Here is a 21122-nt window from a genome sequence, read left to right as displayed (position 1 = left end):
AGGTAGGTAGGTAGGTAGGTAAGGTAGGTAGGTAGGTAGGTAGGTAGGTAGGTAAGGTAGGTAGGTAGGTAGGTAGGTAGGTAAGGTAGGTAGGTAGGTAAGGTAGGTAGGTAGGTAGGTAGGTAGGTAAGGTAGGTAGGTAGGTAGGTAGGTAGGTAGGTAGGTAGGTAAGGTAGGTAGGTAGGTAGGTAGGTAGATGAGAGAGACAGGGTTGGATGGAAGCGATTGATTGGGAAAATCCCAAAGAGAAAGAATAAGATTGTACGTACATCTAATATCTCATGATATTGATTTTCCATCCAATGCAGCTTATATTGCTTTTTCAGACCTCTGATTGGCCAAAGTGAATAAGACAGTTGACAATGTGTTTTTATTCGGGTAACACGACTGCTTTGGATGGAGATGTACACATGTGCATGTTCATGTGAACTAATCATGGATTTCATACCACGGTATGAAAAAGTCAAGGTTTCAAAATCACAATCTCGTAGTATGAAAAGAAAGTAGAGGTCCAGCGCCGCCACTACGTGGAAACACTTTGTCACTTCCTGTGTTATTCCTAGCGGTCAGAACTGAGCTCTGATGTGTTGAAACTGTCGAGCATCGATAGCACCAGCGTTGTTGTGCATCATCATCGTCGGATGGACTTAGTGCACGTGTGCAGAACTGGTGTCAAAGTAAATAAAAAAAGAATACACTTTTCGAGCGTTGCTTCCTCACACAAGGAGGTGATATACGTAGAAGTATAGCGTTCATGAGGGGCTTTAACGGATATGGGCTGTGGCTTTGAGGTTGCATTATGAGTCACGTGTTGAGCTTGCTGTCAGATGCCACAAGCGTCTTGTTCGTGTTTCTAACCACAAACATAAAAAGGAATAGAAAAGCATTTACTGTTGTTATTAAACAGGCTTTAATCATCATACAAAATAAGAGGAAGTTGAAACACATTCATTCAAACACAATATGTCGGGTTAGCTTCTTTTTACACTTGCATTTCAGGTAAGTATTACATTCTTGTGTCTCTCCATTTAAGTCCATTAAGTCTCTCCATTAATGACCATAGTGGATGCAAAATGACAGTTCCTGTTACCTGTATAAAATTCAATGCTAGCTCTTTGTGATGCATGGTTGAGTAAATGTACACTTTCACTGTATTGCGTTGCTGCCGGAATACCAGGAAACCAGCAAAACCGAAGCGCATCCAAGCCTCGGTTCTTGTTTGTCTTCACTGGTGCAAAAAAACAAAAAGGCTCCTCATCGAGATTTGCTATTGTTGAGAAAAGAGTATGCATCCTGGGAGCGTGAGTGTATGTTCAGGGCCTGGCGTTAAAAGAGTAGTGACAGTGTTAGAGTTTCAGTTTTTTGTGTAGTATTGTGAGGAATTTAGGGTATTTTACATAATGTTATCTTGTACTTACCTCATAATCAGGTGTGGGTGGCGTTGGGCCGCCGAGTGCTACAAGATTATTCAAAAAATATGGTTATTTATAATTTAAAAAAGGTTAAAATGTGCATCATTTGTCAGATAACAGATTAGAACGTATGGTATGATGCATTTTATCAGTCACGTACATTTAATTACCACAGCAATCACTTGTATTTTTATAATGTATATTATATGTATGGACTGGTCATATATTTCATGTCATATTTCATATTATCTTGCAAACTGTATTTGTATATAACTCTGGGTAAAATTGTTAATTTGTTAATACTTGGGTTGTTTATATTGTTCATTTTTTATATTTTGTATTTTTTACTGCTTAACTGATTCTTGCTCAATGCAAATTTCTCCACTGAGGGACGAATAAAGGCATATCTTATCTTATCTTATCTTATCTTTACTGAGATGAATTGGTTCCAGACCAGTGAATTTTCTGGGAGGTAGGATCTCTCATTTAGAAATTGAATATTTTCAAACTTAATAGCATCGAAAACCTGTCTACCTGTTTCCAAAGAAAGGTTTTAACATGATTAGAGCCCTCCAGACATTCAGTAACACCCCTATAGTCACCTTTACACTCATATTAACAACTATAGTAGACATAAAAAGACAAAATAAGCCACTTAAGACATAAACAACATTCATACGTGTGTGTTGCTATAACTGGGTTCCAAATACTATCTGCCCCAATGGCTGGACGGGACAAAAAAAATAAAATAAAAATAACTGGGTTCCATAGGGGAAGTGACTGAGGGACGGACAGCTGCAGCGATAATAGCTTGTGTTTGTATTATGGATTATTATGCCTGAGATTATTCAAACCTGCAATAAAAGGCTGTTGGAGTATATCAGTAACATTATTGACACCTAGTGGCCAGTGTAGAATACTACATCCTGTACTGTGATAAGAGTGAAGCAGCGAAATCCAAACTGTGACGACTGATTTTAAATCTTACCTTTTGTAGCTGCTTCATTTTTCTTTTTGGCGCACTTGTAGATGAGGATCATCAGCATTGCTGTCACGCTCACATCTGCGGCAATGACCAACCCCATCATGCTAGCATCCAACTCATAACAATCTGAACAGACTGAAGGAGTCGTTTACATTAAGTTGGACCTCAGCAAATACAAAGATGACCAGAAATGGACAACGTGGACTTACCCTTTCCTTCAACATAGAAATAATACTTTTTGATAGAGTCTTTCTTTCCGTATTGACAATGATAAAGGTCTTTAGACTTTCCCTGATAATGAACAGTATGAGACTTGTTTGTGGTCTTGTCCACTTCATTTTCTTTCTTGAACCAGACCCCCTCTTCTGGACATGTCATTGTGAACGTCTCTCTCCAGAAGAATACTCCACCTTGAATAATCATACACGATAGCATTAGAGGTCATATTACCTGCTTTCTTTCCTCATTTCACATTTCTTCAATCGTGACCCTAACCCTCACAACAGAACTCCATTGAACACTCTAGTGTACATTGTAAATGAATATGTTAGAATCCTAAAAATAGAAACATGAAAATACTTACCTTGACCAGCTTCCACGGTAACTATTATCAGGAGGTGGAAGAAGGGCAGAGCTTTGTTGAACATGTTCTTCTTAAGATGATGTTTAAGGATTCTAAATGATCAGCACCATGCACTCCACCAAGGCTTATTGACAACCTGGCTGCTCTCACTCTGACAGACTCTCTCTGTTTAGCACACACACACACACACACACACACACACACACACACGCACACAGGAAGTACACAAAAAGTGACACTGTAACTTGACTTCGTTTAGCCGTAAGTTCCAAAAGTGTAATTGCACTAATTACACTTTTGACAAAATTAATCAATTCATCTTAAGATGAATTAATCTTAAGATCCATGATCCATCTAAGATCCATTAATGTATTAATTTTAGTGTTAGATTAATTAATCTTAAGAGTCAGTAATTAATTAATTTTGTCAAAAGTGTAATTAGTGTAATTAGTATAATTAGTGTAATGGTGCATGATCCATCTAAGATCCATGAATTGATACATTTTAGTGTAAGATTAATTAATCTTAAGATCCAGGAATTGATTAATTTTGTCAAAAGTGTAATTAGTGTAATGAGTCTTAAGATTAATTAATCTTAAGATCCATGAATTGTTTAATTTAGTCAAAAGTGTAATTAGATTAAGATTAATTAATCTTAAAATCCATGAATTGATTAATTTTGTCAAAAGTGTAATTAGTGTAATTAAAAGTGTAATGACAAAATGAATCAAGTCATGGATCTTAATATTATTTAATCCTAAGATCCATGAATTGATTAATTTAGTCAAAAGGGTAATTAGATTAAGATGAATTAATCTTAAGATCCATGAATTGATTAATTTTGTCATATTTTTTGTTGTATTTTTTCTTCAGTTTTGTACTTGGACTAAATTATTTCATTGAACTTCGCGTTAGAAAAACCCTTACAGCCTCAACTATGCTAAATATCCCTAACAACCCTTTTACTCAACAGCCGTATACATGTACTTGTATTTATATATAAGTATTTTACAGCCTTTAACACAACACATGGATCAACAGTATTATAGGATGGTAGTGATTCAATGAGTAAAGCTCAGCACTGCCCTCTTGTGGCTTAACAGTGTATTACAACACGTCTGGCTTTATTTGAAAGAAAATCACTGCACACATGATCTTTCGAAAGTCACATTAATTCAATGACATCTGTAAAGACATGAGCAGAATGAGAAGAAGGTTGGCTCAATCATGTCCAGCCCCCCCCCCCACAAATGTTTCATTGGCGTGGCAATAATAATGTCTGGATGGCCTGGCGTGGAACTGGTCTGGAACTACTTTACCGGCGTATTAACACCTTGCCACACCACACCGGCTAGCTACTAGCTATGCAACACTGCAGCTCACTATACCAAAATGTAACCGTACATGTGTCAAAAGCTGCTAATATTACTGCTGTGTTTTTATTTTTGAGTTTGGAAACGTTAACACATGGGGCGTTAATGCTTAAAATGACCAAAATACGACAAAATACTCAAAAGTATTGCATGTTATCATGAATGTTACATCTCTGATTGAAATGATCGTGCATTTGGCAACACCTATGACAAACCGTCAATTCCTTGAATTAGCAAAAACAATATTTGCAATATTATGCTGAATAAAACACATATTATCACAATTACCCGAGACATCTGTGAATAAAACAAATTAAATGACATTGTAATTGTTTTGGTTGACATTCAATTTGAATATCATTTTAGTAATCCGGACATTTATTCATTCAAAAATATATTTTTAATCGATATTTTCAGTCTCACGACAAATACAATTTACTTGACAACTGCATGTTTTAGTATTTTGTACAGGGATTATAAGAAATTAGATGACTGGGATGTAAACTATGCTCCTACTGTGGAATGACATTAATTGAGATATTATCACGTCACGGGTTTCTTTGTAATGATATTACGTCACGACTTTGCGCAACATCCTCTGCGTGGTGCGCCATTCACGCTGGAGAAGAACAGGTTGGGTGAGCACCCAAAAATGCGCCCTTCTTTGCATTTGGATTTGGAGACTGAAGATAAGAGTGGAGTAGCGTTGGAGGGTTGCCAGGTGCTGAGGTGGGTGGGAGGCTGTTGATGGGACTTGAGAAACACCAGTGGCGAGTCACAACGCGTCCTTGGCGAGACGTGGAAGTTGAGGCGAGGACTTCCTCCGAAGGATCTTCAGATAGAAGAAGTTTGGTCGGCGTGGGAGTGACGATTAGTTGTCGTCTCCGAGTTTCTTGTTCGGTGGACATAGTCTTCCAATGTGCGTCAAAGGGTTTCTACTCCTGTGTGGACTCGCAGCTTCAGGTGAGATTCTACGCCTTTTGTGAGCGAAGATTTCATTAAAAGTGCTTAGTTTTTGGTTTGACGTCATTGGGTCTATTTTAGGGGGACTCCAAAGTGCCAAAACTCTAGCTGGTTTTTGTGTGTAAGACAGGCTTGTCATACTTCATACTTTATACATAAATACACAGGCAATATCACTGCTAGGCACAAACACAGTAAATAACTTTATTTGGAAATACACATCCTGAATGATTTTTAAAACTTGGTTTTACTTAAGAGAGGAAAAGCAGTGAGTCTTCTGGAGAAGACAAGGAAGTAAAAAGAGCCGGAGAACAACATGCTCTTCAAATAGCTCATGAATGGATGATGGATGATGCAGTCAAACGTTTCCTCCACCAAGGATGTGCAACCTGTGGCTCTTTGGTCCTCCTGCTGCCGCTCCAACTGGTTTATGCTTCCATAGAGTCACTACATTGTCTCTTCTGACTCCGTTATGAGCCTTGAGCTGGTCAATTATTTGGTAATGGTAATGGTAATGGTTTTATTTCATTTGAACATGCATCAGATTACAATTGAGTGCATCCCATAATAAGTTCCCAGTTCCACATGTCCAAAAGGAGTAGGAAGAAGCAAAACTTATTAAATCCTACCCCTCCATCTGGTACTTTTACAATCAGTAACTGTTACATTTGTTCACTTCCTGCTTTCCATAATACAGTTTAAAGTTTATTTATTTATAATTTAAAAAAAAAATAGTTGAATTTTTAAATGTTGTAATCTTTTGTCCTGGACCAAAGTAACTAAACTAGTAACTAAAGCGACTCGGAGCTTGAACTAACTAAGCAAAGCTTATTAAATCCTACCCCTCCATCTGGTACTTTTACAATCAGTAACCGTTACATTTGTTCACTTCCTGCTTTCCGTAATACAGTTTAAGTTATTCATTTATTTTTTTAATTTAAAAAAAATTTTTTTGGTTGAATTTTTAAATTTTGTAATTTTTCGTCCCGGACCGAAGTAACTAAACTAGTAACTAAAGCAACTCGGAGCTTGAACTAACTAAGCAAAGCTTACTAAATCCTACCCCTCCATCTGGTACTTTTACAAGCAGTAACCATTACATTTGTTCACTTCCTGCTTTCCGTAATACAGTTTAAGTTATTTATTTATTTATGTATTTATTTATTATTTTTTAATAAAAAAAAATTTTTTGGGTTGAATTTTTAAATTTTGTAATTTTTTGTCCCGTACCAAAGTAACTAAACTAGTAACTAAAGCGACTCGGAGCTTGAACTAACTAAGCAAAGCTTATTAAATCCTACCCCTCCATGTGGTACTTTTACAATCAGTAACCGTTACATTTGTTCACTTCCTGCTTTCCGTAATACAGTTTAACTTTATTTATTGATTTATTTATTTGTAATTTTTTTAAAAAAATTTTGGTTGAATTTTTAAATTTTGTAATTTTTTTGTCCCGTACCGAAGTAACTAAACTAGTAACTAGTAACTCGGAGCTTGAACTAATCGATGTGTTATAACATTTTTATTGCAGATGTTGATCTGAAATCAGTGGAGAATGCTTAAGAACATGACAGAAAAAAAACGCGGCAATACTCGAAAGGCAACTTAGAGTTACCTTCAGTTTATTTGCCAAATTGATTTTCAGGCTCCAATTTGGTGGTTTTAATTTGGTGCCCCAAATGGCTAAAGGTTGCCGACCCCTCACCCAGACGCACACCTAAGACCTAAGCCCCCTTCATTCCTTGTCATGTCCACGGGATTTCAGGTACTGCATTTTATTTTGCAAATCAAATATTCTGCATTGTATTGAATGGTGTCCATGGTGATGAATGGTGATTAGTTCACTAAATCTCTCCCCCCCCCTCCCCCCACCACCACCATTTCCTGCTTTAAATCCAGCTGGTGGTTGTGGCACCTTTTCAAAGTACTTCAAGTAAAACACAATACTGATTGTTTGTAGAAAGTGTGAAAGCTCCACAGGGACCTTAACCTGCGTCTTCAATTGCCTGTCATGCGTCATAACTTGGCACAATGGTGGCCTAAAGAGCCGTAAGGGAGGGAATCCACGTTGGAAGCATGAAAGTCATAACAGTAATTGCCAGTCATCCAATCATGGTCGCATTGTGTTTGGTTTCCGTAGACTCTACTCATTTCCGCCTCATTAACGTGGATGTTGGGTCCACACGGGCGTTTAAATGGCAGCGTATGACGCAAACAGTCGCAGGATATCCAGGATGCCGACTGACATCACAACAGCACAAACGTCATGAAAAAATGTCCCGCTGTTCAGTTGAAGTCGACAACTCGTTTTAAGACGACACACTCTTCAAGACAAGAAAAAAATGCCCGTTTATGTCAACATGTGTTGTAGTATTATATTAAGTATGTTCATGTGAGTGTCTGTATAGAAAATAGAGGGATGGATGTGTACTGTGCCTTTAAAAGGTATAAAGGACCGAAGTAATAATATCGGATGAAAGAGAAGTCCTGAACAAATAATGGGTTAGTGTTTGGCGTGCAGATTGGAAAAAGGGAGTGTTTTAACCGAGCCGGGATTTGCAATAGCATTTCTGCGTCACCACAATCATGTCATTTGCTTTTGGTTTTGTTTTCCCGGCACAAATGAGTCCGACATGTTGAAACAAGAAATCCAAGTCCTTTTTATGAAGCATTTACTGTACCTCAGGGTATAAGAGTGCAACTATGTAGGGGAAATACTTTAGAAAGTTGTTTTTTTTTTCCTGAAAACAATGTCAAGTAATACATTAGCAATCTATCTTATATCAGGGGTGCCCATTTTATGTTGCCTTGACTTTGGCTGCATTATCTTTTGCATAATCCTATTAATTTCTCATATACAGTATCTGTAATGTTTTACAGCAAATGCTAACTGGACGTAATTCATTAAGTTCCATGAAGTGAATGTATAATCAATGGTAATGGTAATGGTTTTATTTCATTTGAACATGCATCAGATTACAATTGAGTGCATCCCATAATCAGTTCCCAGTTCCACATGTCCAAAAGGAGTAGGAAGAAGCAAAGCTTATTAAATCCTACCCCTCCATCTGGTACTTTTACAATCAGTAACTGTTACATTTGTTCACTTCCTGCTTTCCATAATACAGTTTAAGGTTTTTTTATTTTTATTTTGTAATTTTGTAATTTTTTTCATTCACACTCACATTCATACCTGTTGACAATTAACCTAGCATGTTTTTTGGAATGTGGGAGGAAACCAGAGTACGGTCTGCATCCCATGCAGCCCACTACCACAGCTTCAAAAAATCCTAGCGGAAACCCTGTATTGTCATTGAAAGTACACATCACACCGATTGGAAAAAGGCATGTGGTAACTGATTGGTGCTTTGTAGCATCAGGCTTCCTGTGACTTGTGTTCTCCTGCCAAAAACTCGATGCCATGATTAAACAAGCAAAGCAACTCGGATCATTTCCACGGCATGGTTACCTCATCACGTAACATTGTATTTGTATGTGGTACAGGCTTGATTTACCTCTACTGACTGTAAATACATTGCTATGTCAATGTACCTCTAGGGCAGGGGTCGGCAACCCGTCGCTCCAGAACCGAATGTGGTGTCTTTTTAGCCTCCTTGTTGTGGCGTCCATCGCAAAGATAATTTTTTTTTTAACACCCGAGTGGGGAAAATGTGCATGTTCTGACTGGAGATTGGAGAGGAAGCCAATGTTTGCCAGCCTGCGTTTGTTTAGACATGACAAAGACGTCTTTTCACCCCGCGGTAAGCTAACCAATACATGTCTCCAAAATAGAAACATCGCTAATTCTGCAGGGACTGATTCTTTTGTTTTCTCTACTGGCGTACCAATATTCTTGATATGCGGTGAGACATAAAACATTGAAAGACATTGCCTGAAAAGTAGCAATATATATATATAGTAAACATATTCGTTTAACGGGGGTCGCCCCTGCCCGGGCTCGAACCAGCAACCACATACAGTAGGTTCACTGATTGAAAGCACCGTTAGTCAGCCAGCTAGCCAGCTAGCCAGCTAGCCAATCAACTGTGCTCCACATTTCTTAAAGGGATTGTTCTGATTTTATATGACATCCCCATCAAGTGGTGCCCCAATGGCGGTTTTCCCCCTACTTGATCCCGTGAGCCTAGTTCTGGTCGGATTTTGGTGATGAGGAACGTAGTCGGGGCGTATGTAGTCGGGACCACACCAGTTTGGCTTGTCAAAACAATGTGGGTAAAACAAAGAGTAAAGCCGTTACACAGTGGCTGAAGACCACTGCGGCGCATCCGTTCATATAAACACCGAAAAGAAATGTATGGTCTACCAGCGCTTTCTTCAGAGCTCTATTTCTAGACAAAGACTGTAATTTTCTTCCTGCATTTTGTGCCGGTTTGTGATCATGTTGTCTCAGGCTTGAGCAAACACATAAGGCATTGCGTCATTTTTGCTTTAATTCATTTTACTGCTGTGATTCTTTCTCAAACACGCTCATTTTCAACCAGCAGCTTGCATAACGACATGCACCAACCCGTCCTGACTTTCTGGTTTGACACACACACACATATACACACACACACACACACACATGCACACATACAGTACAAGCTCACGACCAAACAAGAGAGAACAGATGGCTGTTGTTGACGACAGCATACCAGTGATTCCATTGGCTGTTTATTCTTCAGTTACATTCTGTCCGCGTTGTTTATACTCTTTGCCCAGATGTAAAAGTTTTGTCTCTGCTACAGTGTCTCTAATCTTACCACAACAACACATACATCCAGCCAAGTGTGACTTTGATTACCGATGCTCTGAGTCAGGGGTCTCAAACACGCGGCCCGCAGGCCAAATGTGGCCCACAGGACACTAGTTTGAGGCCCCCGCCTTGATATGAAAGTTTAATGTTAGTGCGGCCCGCACAAGTTTGATATGGATGCTGTATGGTATCATGTACCCAGAAAAAATTATTACGTTTGATTAATGTTCATGTTAAAGGTTAAATAAATGTTAATAGTTATCCTCCCTATCCGTGTGGAAGTGGTAAGTTTTTGGCTATATAAGTTTAAAGGAAATAACTACCGTTTAGGTCGCTAGCTCTCTAGTTTGCGAGTTAGCATGTGTCTCAAGACCCTGCAGTTGCGCAATATGTTGTAAATAAAAAGAGTATAAATGTGACTATAGTCGTGTTTTGTCATGTCTACAGGGCTCTAATAATGCTTTGTTCATTTTAATCTGAAAAAAATCATTTGTCTACCCACCAACTATATGTGGTTTCTTAAGTTTTTATTATTTGTTGTTTTATTATTATTATTATTATTATATTTATTTATTATGATTTTCTTTATTCTTATTTATTTTTCATCTTATTTTGTGCAGAAAAATAAAAATTAAGATATTTGAGAACAATGGAATATTTTATCAGAGCTTTTATTGTAGGAACCAAAGCACTGAAAAAGTTTGTATATTTTTCTGTTTTTAATAAATGCGTTTTTTTTTTTTTTTGGAAAACCTGATGCGGCCCAGCCTTGCCCAGACCCTAGCTCCAGTGGCCCCCAGGTAAATTGAGTTTGAGACCCCTGCTCTGAGTTGTGTTGACACACCTGGGAAGGATGTCTGTTTTTTGTGTGGGATTGCCTCAGGGAATATTGGAGTTGACAACGGCATAAGTGCGAGAGATCGTAGCAGGATCAGACATTGAGAGCACATCTGCGGAAGCAAGGTGCTCCCTTGTTCAAGTGTGTAGTTCAAGTACTCCAATAGGGATTTGGTTGTTACCGTTACCACTGAAAGGGATCTAGAATAGGGAGTGTCTTTGGTTGGGTCAATATTTTCCTGTGCACGGCATGCCTTAGTAAATTCTTGTCCAGCTTTTCAGACCTTTGCATACTGTATGTTTAAAGTTCATGGTTGGTAATCAGCAATTCGTCAGAAAGTGGAGCCACCCTGAATCCTGTCGTCCATCACTACATCGCGGTTCGAATTTTGTGGATTCATTAGGGTTTAATTTTTTTTTCTAGATTCACAGATAATTTACAGTTGATAACCCCACCTTATTACCTTCTGTCCACATAGAGACATACCTACGTATGGGAAGCTGAAGGTCTTTTGAAGGCTGATCTATTCAGCGGAGGCCCGTAGGCTCGGTTTAGATCGAAGTGTTTGTAATGCTGAGGAGAAGTTGTCGAGTCAGCTGCGAGGTGACAATGGAGGAGGTTTGATGGATTAAACTCTTATCCGTATTCACTCACCACATGCGTCCTCTGGACATGCTAGATGGCTTTCCTCCAAGGAAATGGTTCCCCTCCCAAAATCATATAAGGACTCAGCGTTATTTTTAAGTAATTAATCTTAGGAAGATGCTATGACTTAGCCCTAATCCAGTTGAAACTATTTTTCACTGCGGCATGTACACATGAGCACAATGGTTATGTAGATTAAAACCCGATAGGGTTTTAGCACAATAAATTGTCCGATTTTTTATGTTAAAGCTATGACGTTTTGCCGTCCTGTGGGAGTTTTCCACATGTTGCAGTGTTAGTTGTTTGAAGTAGTGAGGTATTGTTTTTTCTTTGTCTCTTTGGGCTAGCGAAAATCTTCATACTGTTTTCTATAATGCTGCTTCAAATGATGCGCAACGAGGATGACCGTTTTAAACTCGTGCATGACAAGTTTTTCACTCAGGTACAACATGTCATGAACATGGATCTGGGTCCTGCTGGATTGAAGTGCTGGAGTGGAGATTTTAGATGCAGGCCAATATTTTCTGATTCTGTATGCTTCGATCGATCGGCCAATGATCAGTATCGGACGATTTCTGTGACAAATACGGTGATATATACCGATAAATGCCTTTCAACAGGCTGGCAACTGGCTAGCAGCATTACAGCCCACAGCCATCCTTTTGTGCGGTGTAGTGTTTTGGTCTAACTAACATCTTGGGCAGCGTTGTTCACTTCCCACTTCCCTTCAAAATAAAAGAAATGTATGGAACTTAAATGCCAACACATGCCAGGAAAACCATCTTGCGGGTGTAGCCTGACTTTTCCCCTTCGTACGATACCCCTTGTCAATAGTATTAATCATAAATAAATTGAAAAATGTATAATGAATCTATGTATCGGCCAATTTCAGTCATGAATGATTGGTATCAGAATCGGCAGCATAAAACCTTGATGGGCACATAGTTGTTTTTGCTGACTGATATCACTATTGTATAGGTACAACCCTATCACAAATAATAACTCAGAACAAATAATAGTGATGACAGATCAGATCAGACAGTAATGGATACTAGTCTAGGACTGGAAAAGTTAAGTTGAGCAAACTCATTGATTTACAACCTGCAGCCTCTTCTTCTGTTAGACGTTGTTCTGTTTTGGTATGTTGGAGTTCAAATTCTCTCATATTTCATCTGAAATCATCTCGCCTTGGCTAGCAGTCAAGTGTGGACGGACATGCAAAAATGGTTCTGGCAACTCTGTAACAAGCGCTGTCTTTTCCATTACGAACGCTGGTGCACTTCTTACTCACCCTTTAGTCATAAAAATAACATTCTGCGATCACACCCAAAGACTATTCAACTTCGATTTCACCGATCAGAAGTCTCTGTCCTCCTGCTCTGCACACATACTGTTACCTGAACCTGTTAGTTCCAGCTTTGAATCCTGCTAATGAAAGACAGTCTTTGTTACCAAGAAACCAAAACAGGAAAAAACCCTGATCCTGTGAAGCCTCTCGCAAACAAGAGAAGCAGCTCTTTGTAATACACTGAGCTATTTGTGTTTGGTTCGTGTCCCAAGTGTTTCCTGTAGAATTGATGTAAGAAAGACTCGGGTTTCCTTTGCTGTGTGAGCCGTAATGAAACTTTAAGACAAGCTGTGCCGAGTTTTCACGTTTCCAAATTTACATTTATAGTGTGGCTGTAGTTTGCATCGGTACTGCATACTATACATATTACTGCACAGCATCATACTGATGACAGCTGTTTGCAATATTCTGCTTCACATATTGTGTAACCAAGCCTCTCCCCCAAAGTCAGCTGGGAGAAACTCCAGCTCATTCATGGATTTAGCAGCATGAGGGGGACACAATATGTGAAAGTTTGCAGTGTAATAGACATCTTGGTCTTAGGAGAATGTTGGTGTGTTGAATATACTCCATCAGTGATGATGGTTATTTTTCCAGGTTTAGTAGATGGAAAAGCCCAGTCACTGACATTGAACATACAAAGTGGATTATCCGCTGATGTGAAACTGAATACACAGGGGTTGCGGTAGTGTTTAGCTACTTTGAAACTTGCTTACATTCTTCGACATTGTATGGGCGGGCTAAATACTACTTCATATTTTTGTTATTTTCTATGTAAACCTTTTGTATTGTCATGGGAGGATTGCCAATACAGACAAACACGAGTGTCCTCGGCATGATTATTTGACATTGAATGGAAGTATTTGCTTTGTTTCGGTTGTGCCATAACATACAACACTGACAGGTAGAATAAAGTGCATGGAAGTTTTAGTAAGTGAACTCATTTGACATAATAACCCCATGCACACATGTGTGATGCAGATTATGTATGTATAGTTCATAGCTCCATCCTAATAATGCTTTTCCCTCTCCCACTAGATGATGGGTGTGGTCAACACTAGCCAAGCAGGATGTTCAGATTAAACAAGTGAAATATTTAGACTAGACAGAGAGATATGGCGAGGCTGAAGAATGGGCCCGACAAAGACACGAACAAATAACTCTCCCTTACAAGCTCCAAAACACACTTCTTCATCCTGGGGTCGTTTATCACTTGGGCTCATGTTCTCGTTTACGCTAAGCTTGTTTCCTGTCTACTGCCTTTTTTTAGCGAACCAATCAAACCGTTAATTACATGCATTGAACAGTAAATATCTACTTTTAACACTCGGATGAAGAACCTGCTGCTACAACCGGGGTAATGATCCTAATAGCTTCCACTTTACTAATATCTAGTCTTAATTGAGTAAAACCTCATTAACCTGAATTCTTAATCAACTCAGCTATACTTGAAAGTGTAAATTAGCAACGCTTGACAAATTCATTTACTGATTGGTTAAGGGAGGATTGTGTAATGATGTACTCCATTTTACATTTTTTTTTTGGTAATGAAAATGCAACTACACACTATGAACCTCTAAAACCAGACATATTTTTAGTTATAATTTTAAAGTAATAATGATAATTAGGGCTGGCAAAAATAACATCTTAACAGAAGTAATTTTTAAAATTTGTTACCTTACAGTTTTTTTAAACGTAATTTATCATTGTTTTTATCGTCTTCACGTTACGTCTCTATTACGATGGCAGGTGGAGGCAATTGTAGCGTGTATAGTCATTCCTCGTTTATCACAGTTAATTGGTTCCGCACTAATTGAATTTTTGAAATTTTTTTGCAACTCAATATTAATAAATGTAATATTTCCATTGGTGGAGAGTAAAAAAATTGTTTATGACTTTTCGAAATATGTTTTTTTAACATGACTGATGCCTCGGGACCAGAATACCATGTATTTTTGACTAATAATAGTCCATAGTCAATTATTTATTAATGAAGTTTCTCAATCAAGAGGGAGTGATGTTCGAACCCCGATGTAGCGGGGGAGGGGGACTGTACTATACTATTTTTACTCCTTGTAGGTTTCATCAAGCTAATTTAAAACACATTAGTAAAAGACACAGTGATGAGAGAGACGCCATTTAAATGGCGTTCAGGGGTCTGGTTGCTCCATTCTCTCATCCCACAGCCCACAGGAAAAGCTCCCCGGCCTGATAAGGAAGCGTATATGCTACCCAAGGAACCAAGCCCCTGACATTTTCTATGTTATCGGCTGTCTTTAAGGAACAATATGACTCATTATGGAACTCTACTTTTTTACATCTGTTTTTTTCATCAAGGTTCATGCAATTTTTAGCGTATGTTTTGGCTCTTAAATCTTTCCAGGGCTTGAATCTCAACTCAGGAGTGGTGCTATGAATTATCTTTGGATTAGCGGTAATGGCTGATGGATGCTGAGTTGGGAAATGTTGGGATTAGAAGAGCGCAGGTTCAAGACCATCCATCCATGCATCTATTTTCTGTACCGCTTATCGAGGGCATGCTGGAGCCTATCCCAGCTGCCTTGGGACGAGAGGCAGGGTACATCCTGGACTGGTCGCCAGTTTACACACTCATAAATCCTAACGTTTTGTGGAGGAAAGTAGAGTAAATGTAGTATAATACGGGTATAATACCATCATGCAGTTTTACTGTGATTGCTAAAGCTCTGGTTTAGTGTTATGTTTGTTTGGTTAGGGTCTCATATTGAGTGTTTTAATTAAGGATCGACCGATATATCAGCCGGATATTTGCGTTCTTTACTTGAATCGGTATCGGTCGATACGCGCGTGGGTTCGCCGATATATTTTTCCGCCGCATGATTTACAGACAGGCATCCGCCGGGCAGCTATGTGTTGCCGGAGGACCCAGCTACACACGCAGTCACGGCCCCCCGCCGCCACATCATAACAAGGGTTGAATATTTACTCCTTTTAAAATTGATAATGCTGTTTAAATGTGTTTAAGAAAGCTGAATAAATATAAATATTGGTTTAAACTTGAGGCCTGGAATATTTGTTATCATTGTAATTTTTTCATATAAATTGAGGGAGCAAAAGCAGTATCGGCCACAAATATCATCCCAAGCAAAATCGGCCATCGGGAAAAAATCGGTATAAAATCAGCCGGAAAAAAAACATATCGGTCGATTCCTAGTTTTAATGGCATTAAGACCCGCTGTAGCTGCCATAAGCAGAGTGAGGCTGTTGACTCTGCACCCATGTGACCTGTTGTGTGCTTGAGCCTTTGCTTTGACAGAGCCAGACATGGCTGTTGATATTATGGAGGTGTTAGTGCTCTCTGTGTAAATACCTTGTGGGATTTGGACTCAATTGCATGCAAATGAACTTCCACGGATCCTTGTATTTTCCCCTAGTCAGTATGCATTCAATCGATTGCTGCAGATCCAAACGCGTCTCTAGGAAAAGAAAGTATTTACAGGATGTTGTATTTTTTTCCTTGCGTAGGCATATGTGGGGTCACTGGGTACAGTGACTAAAGACTAAAGTGAATTGTTTTGCTGTGCGTTGTGTATTATTGATGTCTTCAGCCATATGGTCGTCTGTTGTAGGCGTGCTGCAGGCCAGCGGGATCCGTATATACACTTCAGAGGATGTGGAGGCTGTCAACGGGACGGATGTTCGTCTGAAGTGTACATTCCAGAGTTCCACTGCCATCAATCCCAATGCCGTCATCATCTCCTGGAGCTTCAGACCTCTCAAACCAGGCCGAGAAGAATCGGTGGGTTCGAGTGTGTGTGTGTGAAGTACCCTGCCTGTACATGGATGGACAACAGAGTACAAGCCATAGTTGTTCCACTCAAAGGCTTTACTGTAGTTTCTGTATCATCTGTAGGTTTTCCACTACCAGCAGAAGCCATACCCTCCTATTGAGGGCATTTTCAGGAACCGAATCATCTGGGCAGGCGACATAATGGGCCGCGATGCGTCCATCATAATTCGAGAAGTGAAGTTCACCTACAATGGTACGTACATGTGCCAAGTCAAGAACCCACCGGATGTGCACGGAGCAGTTGGAGAGATTCGACTGCGTGTTGTCACGACAGGTGAGCATCGCCTTTATTTTTATTCCACCAGAAAGACCGTGGAGTCCTAATTGCCTGTCTGCCACACGGATCACATTTAATACTAAATCCAGAATCGTGTTCTATTTTCCTCCCCAGCTTCCTTCTCTGAGCTTCTGTTGCTGGCAATTGCCATCGGGGGCGGGATAGCCGCTGTGGTTCTCCTGCTCATCATCATCGTGTCCTGCAGGAGATGCAAGAGGAAGAGACAGAGACGAGAAGGGGAAGTGGAGGCTCCTCGTAAAGAGAGAAAAGATCCCACTGTGTGGTAAGACCAGGAGAAACGTGGAGGGGGAAAAAGGGAATGGGGGGGATAGAGAGAGGAACAGAAGAATCATAGACTTCCTCTCTCGCTCCGTGTCTGACTCTGGGGATCGGGCTGGTGGCGCTCCTTCCTGGGGCCTTTCCCGCTGGACATTTAAGTTCTTCCTTCCTCTCTGGATCCAAACTCGGACCAGTTGAAGGTCAGCTTGCAGTAAAGAGAAGACAATGAGAAAAGGCCCTAAGTAGAACGTGCACACACGGCGCTTCGGTCACTAGCTTTTTTTTTTGCAATATCACAATGTGCATTTCACTTGTGTCAAGTTTTTTTTTATCACTATATCCTTTCCTGTTTAGTTAAATGGGTTTCCAAAACCATTTCCTGTTTAGAGTAAACGTTTTGATGATGTGGCGTTTGAACAGTTGTGTATTCCTGCTGTTTACCACCCTTCATTTCAAATAGCAACATTCCAAGTACAGTAATGATGCTTGATGTAATAATTGAACATCAACATCAGGAACTGTGGAATGATAGATGAGTAGTAGTAGACATCTGCGTACAAATGTCTGACTGAGTCCCGATTTCACTGTTGGTGTGTATTCAGCAGGATGCTAATGTTTTTCTGATGGGTGCCACTGCTGGTGTTACATCATTTTTTTTTTCAACATTTGTCAAGGTGCTGTAATTTAAAGCTCTTGCCGTTCACAGATAAAAATCTGTTTAAATTTAAATTGACTCTAAACCTTCGAATATCTACAACTACTGTGCATCACTTATGGCCTTTGGCTGTTCTGAATGTTTCAAACTACTTCCTAGTTTATGACAAATGTCTTCTCTTGCTTGGGTACAACTTTGCACTCTTGGGTTTTCAGATCTCCCTGTGACGTTCATCTTGGTTACGGTGTTGCTCTCTTAAGAAAAAGCGTATAAATAGGTGGTGGTTGATGCCAATTTGATCCATTATGATCATGTTTGGACAGCATCTTGTTACCCTGTGTGACTCTAATATTTGTTTCCTGCTGCTGTTTGTATCACCTGCTTGTCTGCGTCTCGTCCTCATTGTGTGTCGTCTACATGAATCATTCATGAACATGCATGCATGCATGAATGTATGTCCCCGTGTATATGTGTGTGTGCGCATGTACGTGTGCGTTACGTTGCTCTCAACTCCTCCCCCCCGGTGCACATCTTCCTGTGTCCTAGCCACCCAATGAAGGCCATCCACCTGTACCTATCACAGACGTCCATAGAGATTGACAGTTCAGATGGAATGATCTCAGATGCCAGCACCAAAGATCCCAGCTCCTCCTCAGAGGGTCCAAGCTCGGACGATGACGACGATGACGATATCTGTTCGGACTAAGGAGGTGGGAACTGACAGAGAGACAGAAGCAAAGATATGAAGGTAGCCAGTGTGCTTTCTGGATTATGATCCAGAGTAAAGCCAAATGGCGAATACACCAACGGCGCACTGTCACTGTTTGACGCCATGCACACGGTCATGGTGAATGTAAGGAAACGGGGACGGATGTCCTGTTTGAACAATTCTGAATAGGCACCCAGAGATTAAAGGGACGTTTCTTATGAAGTCCTTGAAAGGAGAGCAAAAGTGTTTGTTTCTGTCTCGTCCAGACATTTTCATGCGTCGGAACAATGGTTGATTAATCCTGCTGACACAGCAGGTGAAGCAGCCGCAGGAAAACTTTGGGTCACAATCATTTCATAAATCCACACTAGAAGTTCTAGGGATTGCAGTATGTTACGTTGGATTACTTGAATATAAAACCTGATGTTGCTAATGTATTACACCTGCGGGGCGACTGCTTGCTAGTTTGAGCCACGCTATGTACGCTCCTGCTGCAGATCGAGTACGGGAGTGCACAGTTTTGATCTGAAAAACCTTTGACTGCAAACTGTCCCAGTGAACCTCCAAAAGCTGTATTTTTTGTTGTACTTTTGTACTGTTGATGTAACACTGAGCAATGTGTATAGATGTCTCACGGTTTAAAGCCTGAAGTATTTGATTCTTTTTTTATGTAGATACAGCATATGTTTGACATAGATCTTTTATAAGAGTGATTTTCTAATAAAATTTTTCAGTATTTACCACATTGTGCTGCATGTACTTAAACCCATACCAATGGCATGGCAGAATAAGGAAGACAATCCACAATGACTTGACGCATATTCACCCTCAGGATTTATTCTTCCTCTCAAAAATAACAACACTTCAGATATCATAAGATGATTACATCAACAATTACCAATTTTTTCCAGACACATTTTTCGGTTAGCCTGTTTCATGCTATTAACTGTACATTAAAGCTGGCTAGCATTAGCCATTTCGCTTATGTTCAAATGCTCTAACAACACATTTTGTAACAAACATTTAGCAGTCAGCTGTTTACTCTAGCAACTTTCTAAACTCTTTACAGCCGTTAAAATATAAATTATCTCTACTTTGTACTAACCTGTGGTACAGAATAAGGAAGACAATCCACGATGACTTGACGTATATTCATTCTCAGGATTTATTCTTCCTCTGTCGTTTTGTCACCTACTCTATACCACCATCGCTGTTTAGCACCCCCTAGTGGACCTTGCGGTATTACACCCACACGCCAACAAACATAAAAAAAAATAGTAGGGTGTCTTTTTTTTTCTTCATTCATTCATTTTACAACTGAATTTTATATGTATGACATGAACTATAACTACTCTTAAATGCTCTAACCATTTTTATGCATTTTTTTAAACCATACAGTTTTTTTTAAACCATGTTACCTTATCTTTTATGTACCTTACACCAACACTCCCACACGACTTAACATGCTTTTATCATATTCATCCATTATGTAAGAGAGCAATCTCTTTTCCGGCATGTATTATGCATCATTATCTTTATTACAATACCTGTAATTGTGTTCATTATGGCCTGCAGGGCCTCCACTTGCTTACCTGAGAGCTTTATACTCCAGTGTTGTTTAATGCCGTGGCAGAATGGGGCTCTTCATGACTACCAATAAGTTACTAGTCAAATGTCAATATCTTTGTGTGTGTGTGTATGTGTGTGTGTGTGTGCTTGTCAGCATATTTGTGCCCATTGATCAAAGTCTATCCCTCTGGGTACAAGTAAAGTTACTGTGTGACAAGACCGAGAGTGTGTGAACATGAGGGTTGGGGTTAATGGGGTCGACAATAAAGCCAGTATTTATCCAAACAAAACAATTTAGTCACGTGGTTTAGGAAAACCTTGAGCACAGAATAAACAAGAATGTGCATAAAGTATTTAAAGGGAAACTGCACTTTTTTAAAATCATTCACAAAATCATTCACAATACTTATGTGAAACATTAACACATTTATTTACCTTTTCTGTGCATGATAACGCGAGAAAAGCCGTTAATTTCACCTAGCTTACACTGCTGTCATTGGGATGCACCTATTTCGACTATGAAGAACATTACCTGGTTTGATATGTATACATGCTGTGATCATGCATTAACACGTACATTGATACACATACTTATGCTAGTTTTGTCAATAACAACAGCAGCGACAACACTTACGATGTCCGCTATCCTTGGGATGTCCTCCACACAGCTATTATTTGGAGTTTTGTTTTGTAGATTGGTTATTTGTGTTGCAACACTCACAAGCATTAAGTATTAGGGTGACTATAGGGGTGCTATTTCATGTTTAGAGGGCTCTAATTATGTTATTTAGAAGGTCATAAACAGGTATTCTATGCTCTAATTAAGGAAATATTTTATTTATAAATAAGGACTCGGGGCTGCACGGCAGTTGAGTGGTTAGCACGCAGACCTCACAGCTAG

At 39.5% G+C, this 21122-nt stretch overlaps 2 protein-coding genes across 3 annotated transcripts; one reads left to right on the top strand and one right to left on the bottom strand.

Moving 5' to 3' along the window:
- Positions 1-921: 921 nt before the first annotated feature.
- Positions 922-8955, bottom strand: LOC131134733 (T-cell surface glycoprotein CD3 epsilon chain-like). The gene is made up of 6 exons (XM_058080303.1): positions 8869-8955; positions 2981-3145; positions 2607-2807; positions 2401-2532; positions 1419-1456; positions 922-1320 (listed from the first exon to the last, which is right to left on the bottom strand). Exons 2-6 carry the CDS (start codon positions 3042-3044, stop codon positions 1255-1257), a joined length of 501 nt encoding a protein of 166 aa, XP_057936286.1. The 5' UTR covers positions 3045-3145; positions 8869-8955; the 3' UTR covers positions 922-1254.
- On the top strand, positions 4979-19392 carry LOC131134732 (myelin protein zero-like protein 2). 2 transcript variants are annotated; one of them, XM_058080301.1, is made up of 5 exons: positions 4979-5316; positions 16512-16681; positions 16796-17006; positions 17124-17292; positions 18490-19392. In XM_058080301.1, the coding sequence occupies exons 1-5, from the start codon at positions 5271-5273 to the stop codon at positions 18647-18649; spliced, it is 756 nt and encodes a 251-aa protein (XP_057936284.1). In that variant the 5' UTR covers positions 4979-5270; the 3' UTR covers positions 18650-19392. The 2 variants fall into 2 exon arrangements, with proteins under 2 accessions (XP_057936284.1, XP_057936285.1); XM_058080302.1 differs by lacking the exon at positions 4979-5316 and having other exon boundaries at positions 16481-16681.
- Positions 19393-21122: the final 1730 nt, after the last annotated feature.

Source organism: Doryrhamphus excisus, chromosome 8 (genome assembly GCF_030265055.1).
Source record: "Doryrhamphus excisus isolate RoL2022-K1 chromosome 8, RoL_Dexc_1.0, whole genome shotgun sequence".
In the NCBI taxonomy this organism is placed as follows: Eukaryota; Metazoa; Chordata; class Actinopteri; order Syngnathiformes; family Syngnathidae; genus Doryrhamphus; species Doryrhamphus excisus.
The sequence above is the reverse complement of the archived record's forward strand: the minus strand, read 5'-3'. Positions and strand labels throughout refer to the sequence as shown.

What these genes read in the sequence shown, in the direction of transcription:
- LOC131134732 (XM_058080301.1), top strand. Translation starts at nt 5,271, where the DNA reads ATGTGCGTCAAAGGGTTTCTACTCCTGTGTGGACTCGCAGCTTCAG. An exon ending in GTGTGGACTCGCAGCTTCAG is followed by an intron (nt 5,317 to 16,511) that starts GTGAGATTCTAC and finishes CGTCTGTTGTAG; the next exon opens with GCGTGCTGCAGGCCAGCGGG. An exon ending in AACCAGGCCGAGAAGAATCG is followed by an intron (nt 16,682 to 16,795) that starts GTGGGTTCGAGT and finishes TATCATCTGTAG; the next exon opens with GTTTTCCACTACCAGCAGAA.
- LOC131134733 (XM_058080303.1), bottom strand. Translation starts at nt 3,044, where the DNA reads ATGTTCAACAAAGCTCTGCCCTTCTTCCACCTCCTGATAATAGTTACC. An exon ending in TACCGTGGAAGCTGGTCAAG is followed by an intron (nt 2,808 to 2,980) that starts GTAAGTATTTTC and finishes TGATTATTCAAG; the next exon opens with GTGGAGTATTCTTCTGGAGA. An exon ending in AAATGAAGCAGCTACAAAAG is followed by an intron (nt 1,457 to 2,400) that starts GTAAGATTTAAA and finishes ATAATCTTGTAG; the next exon opens with CACTCGGCGGCCCAACGCCA.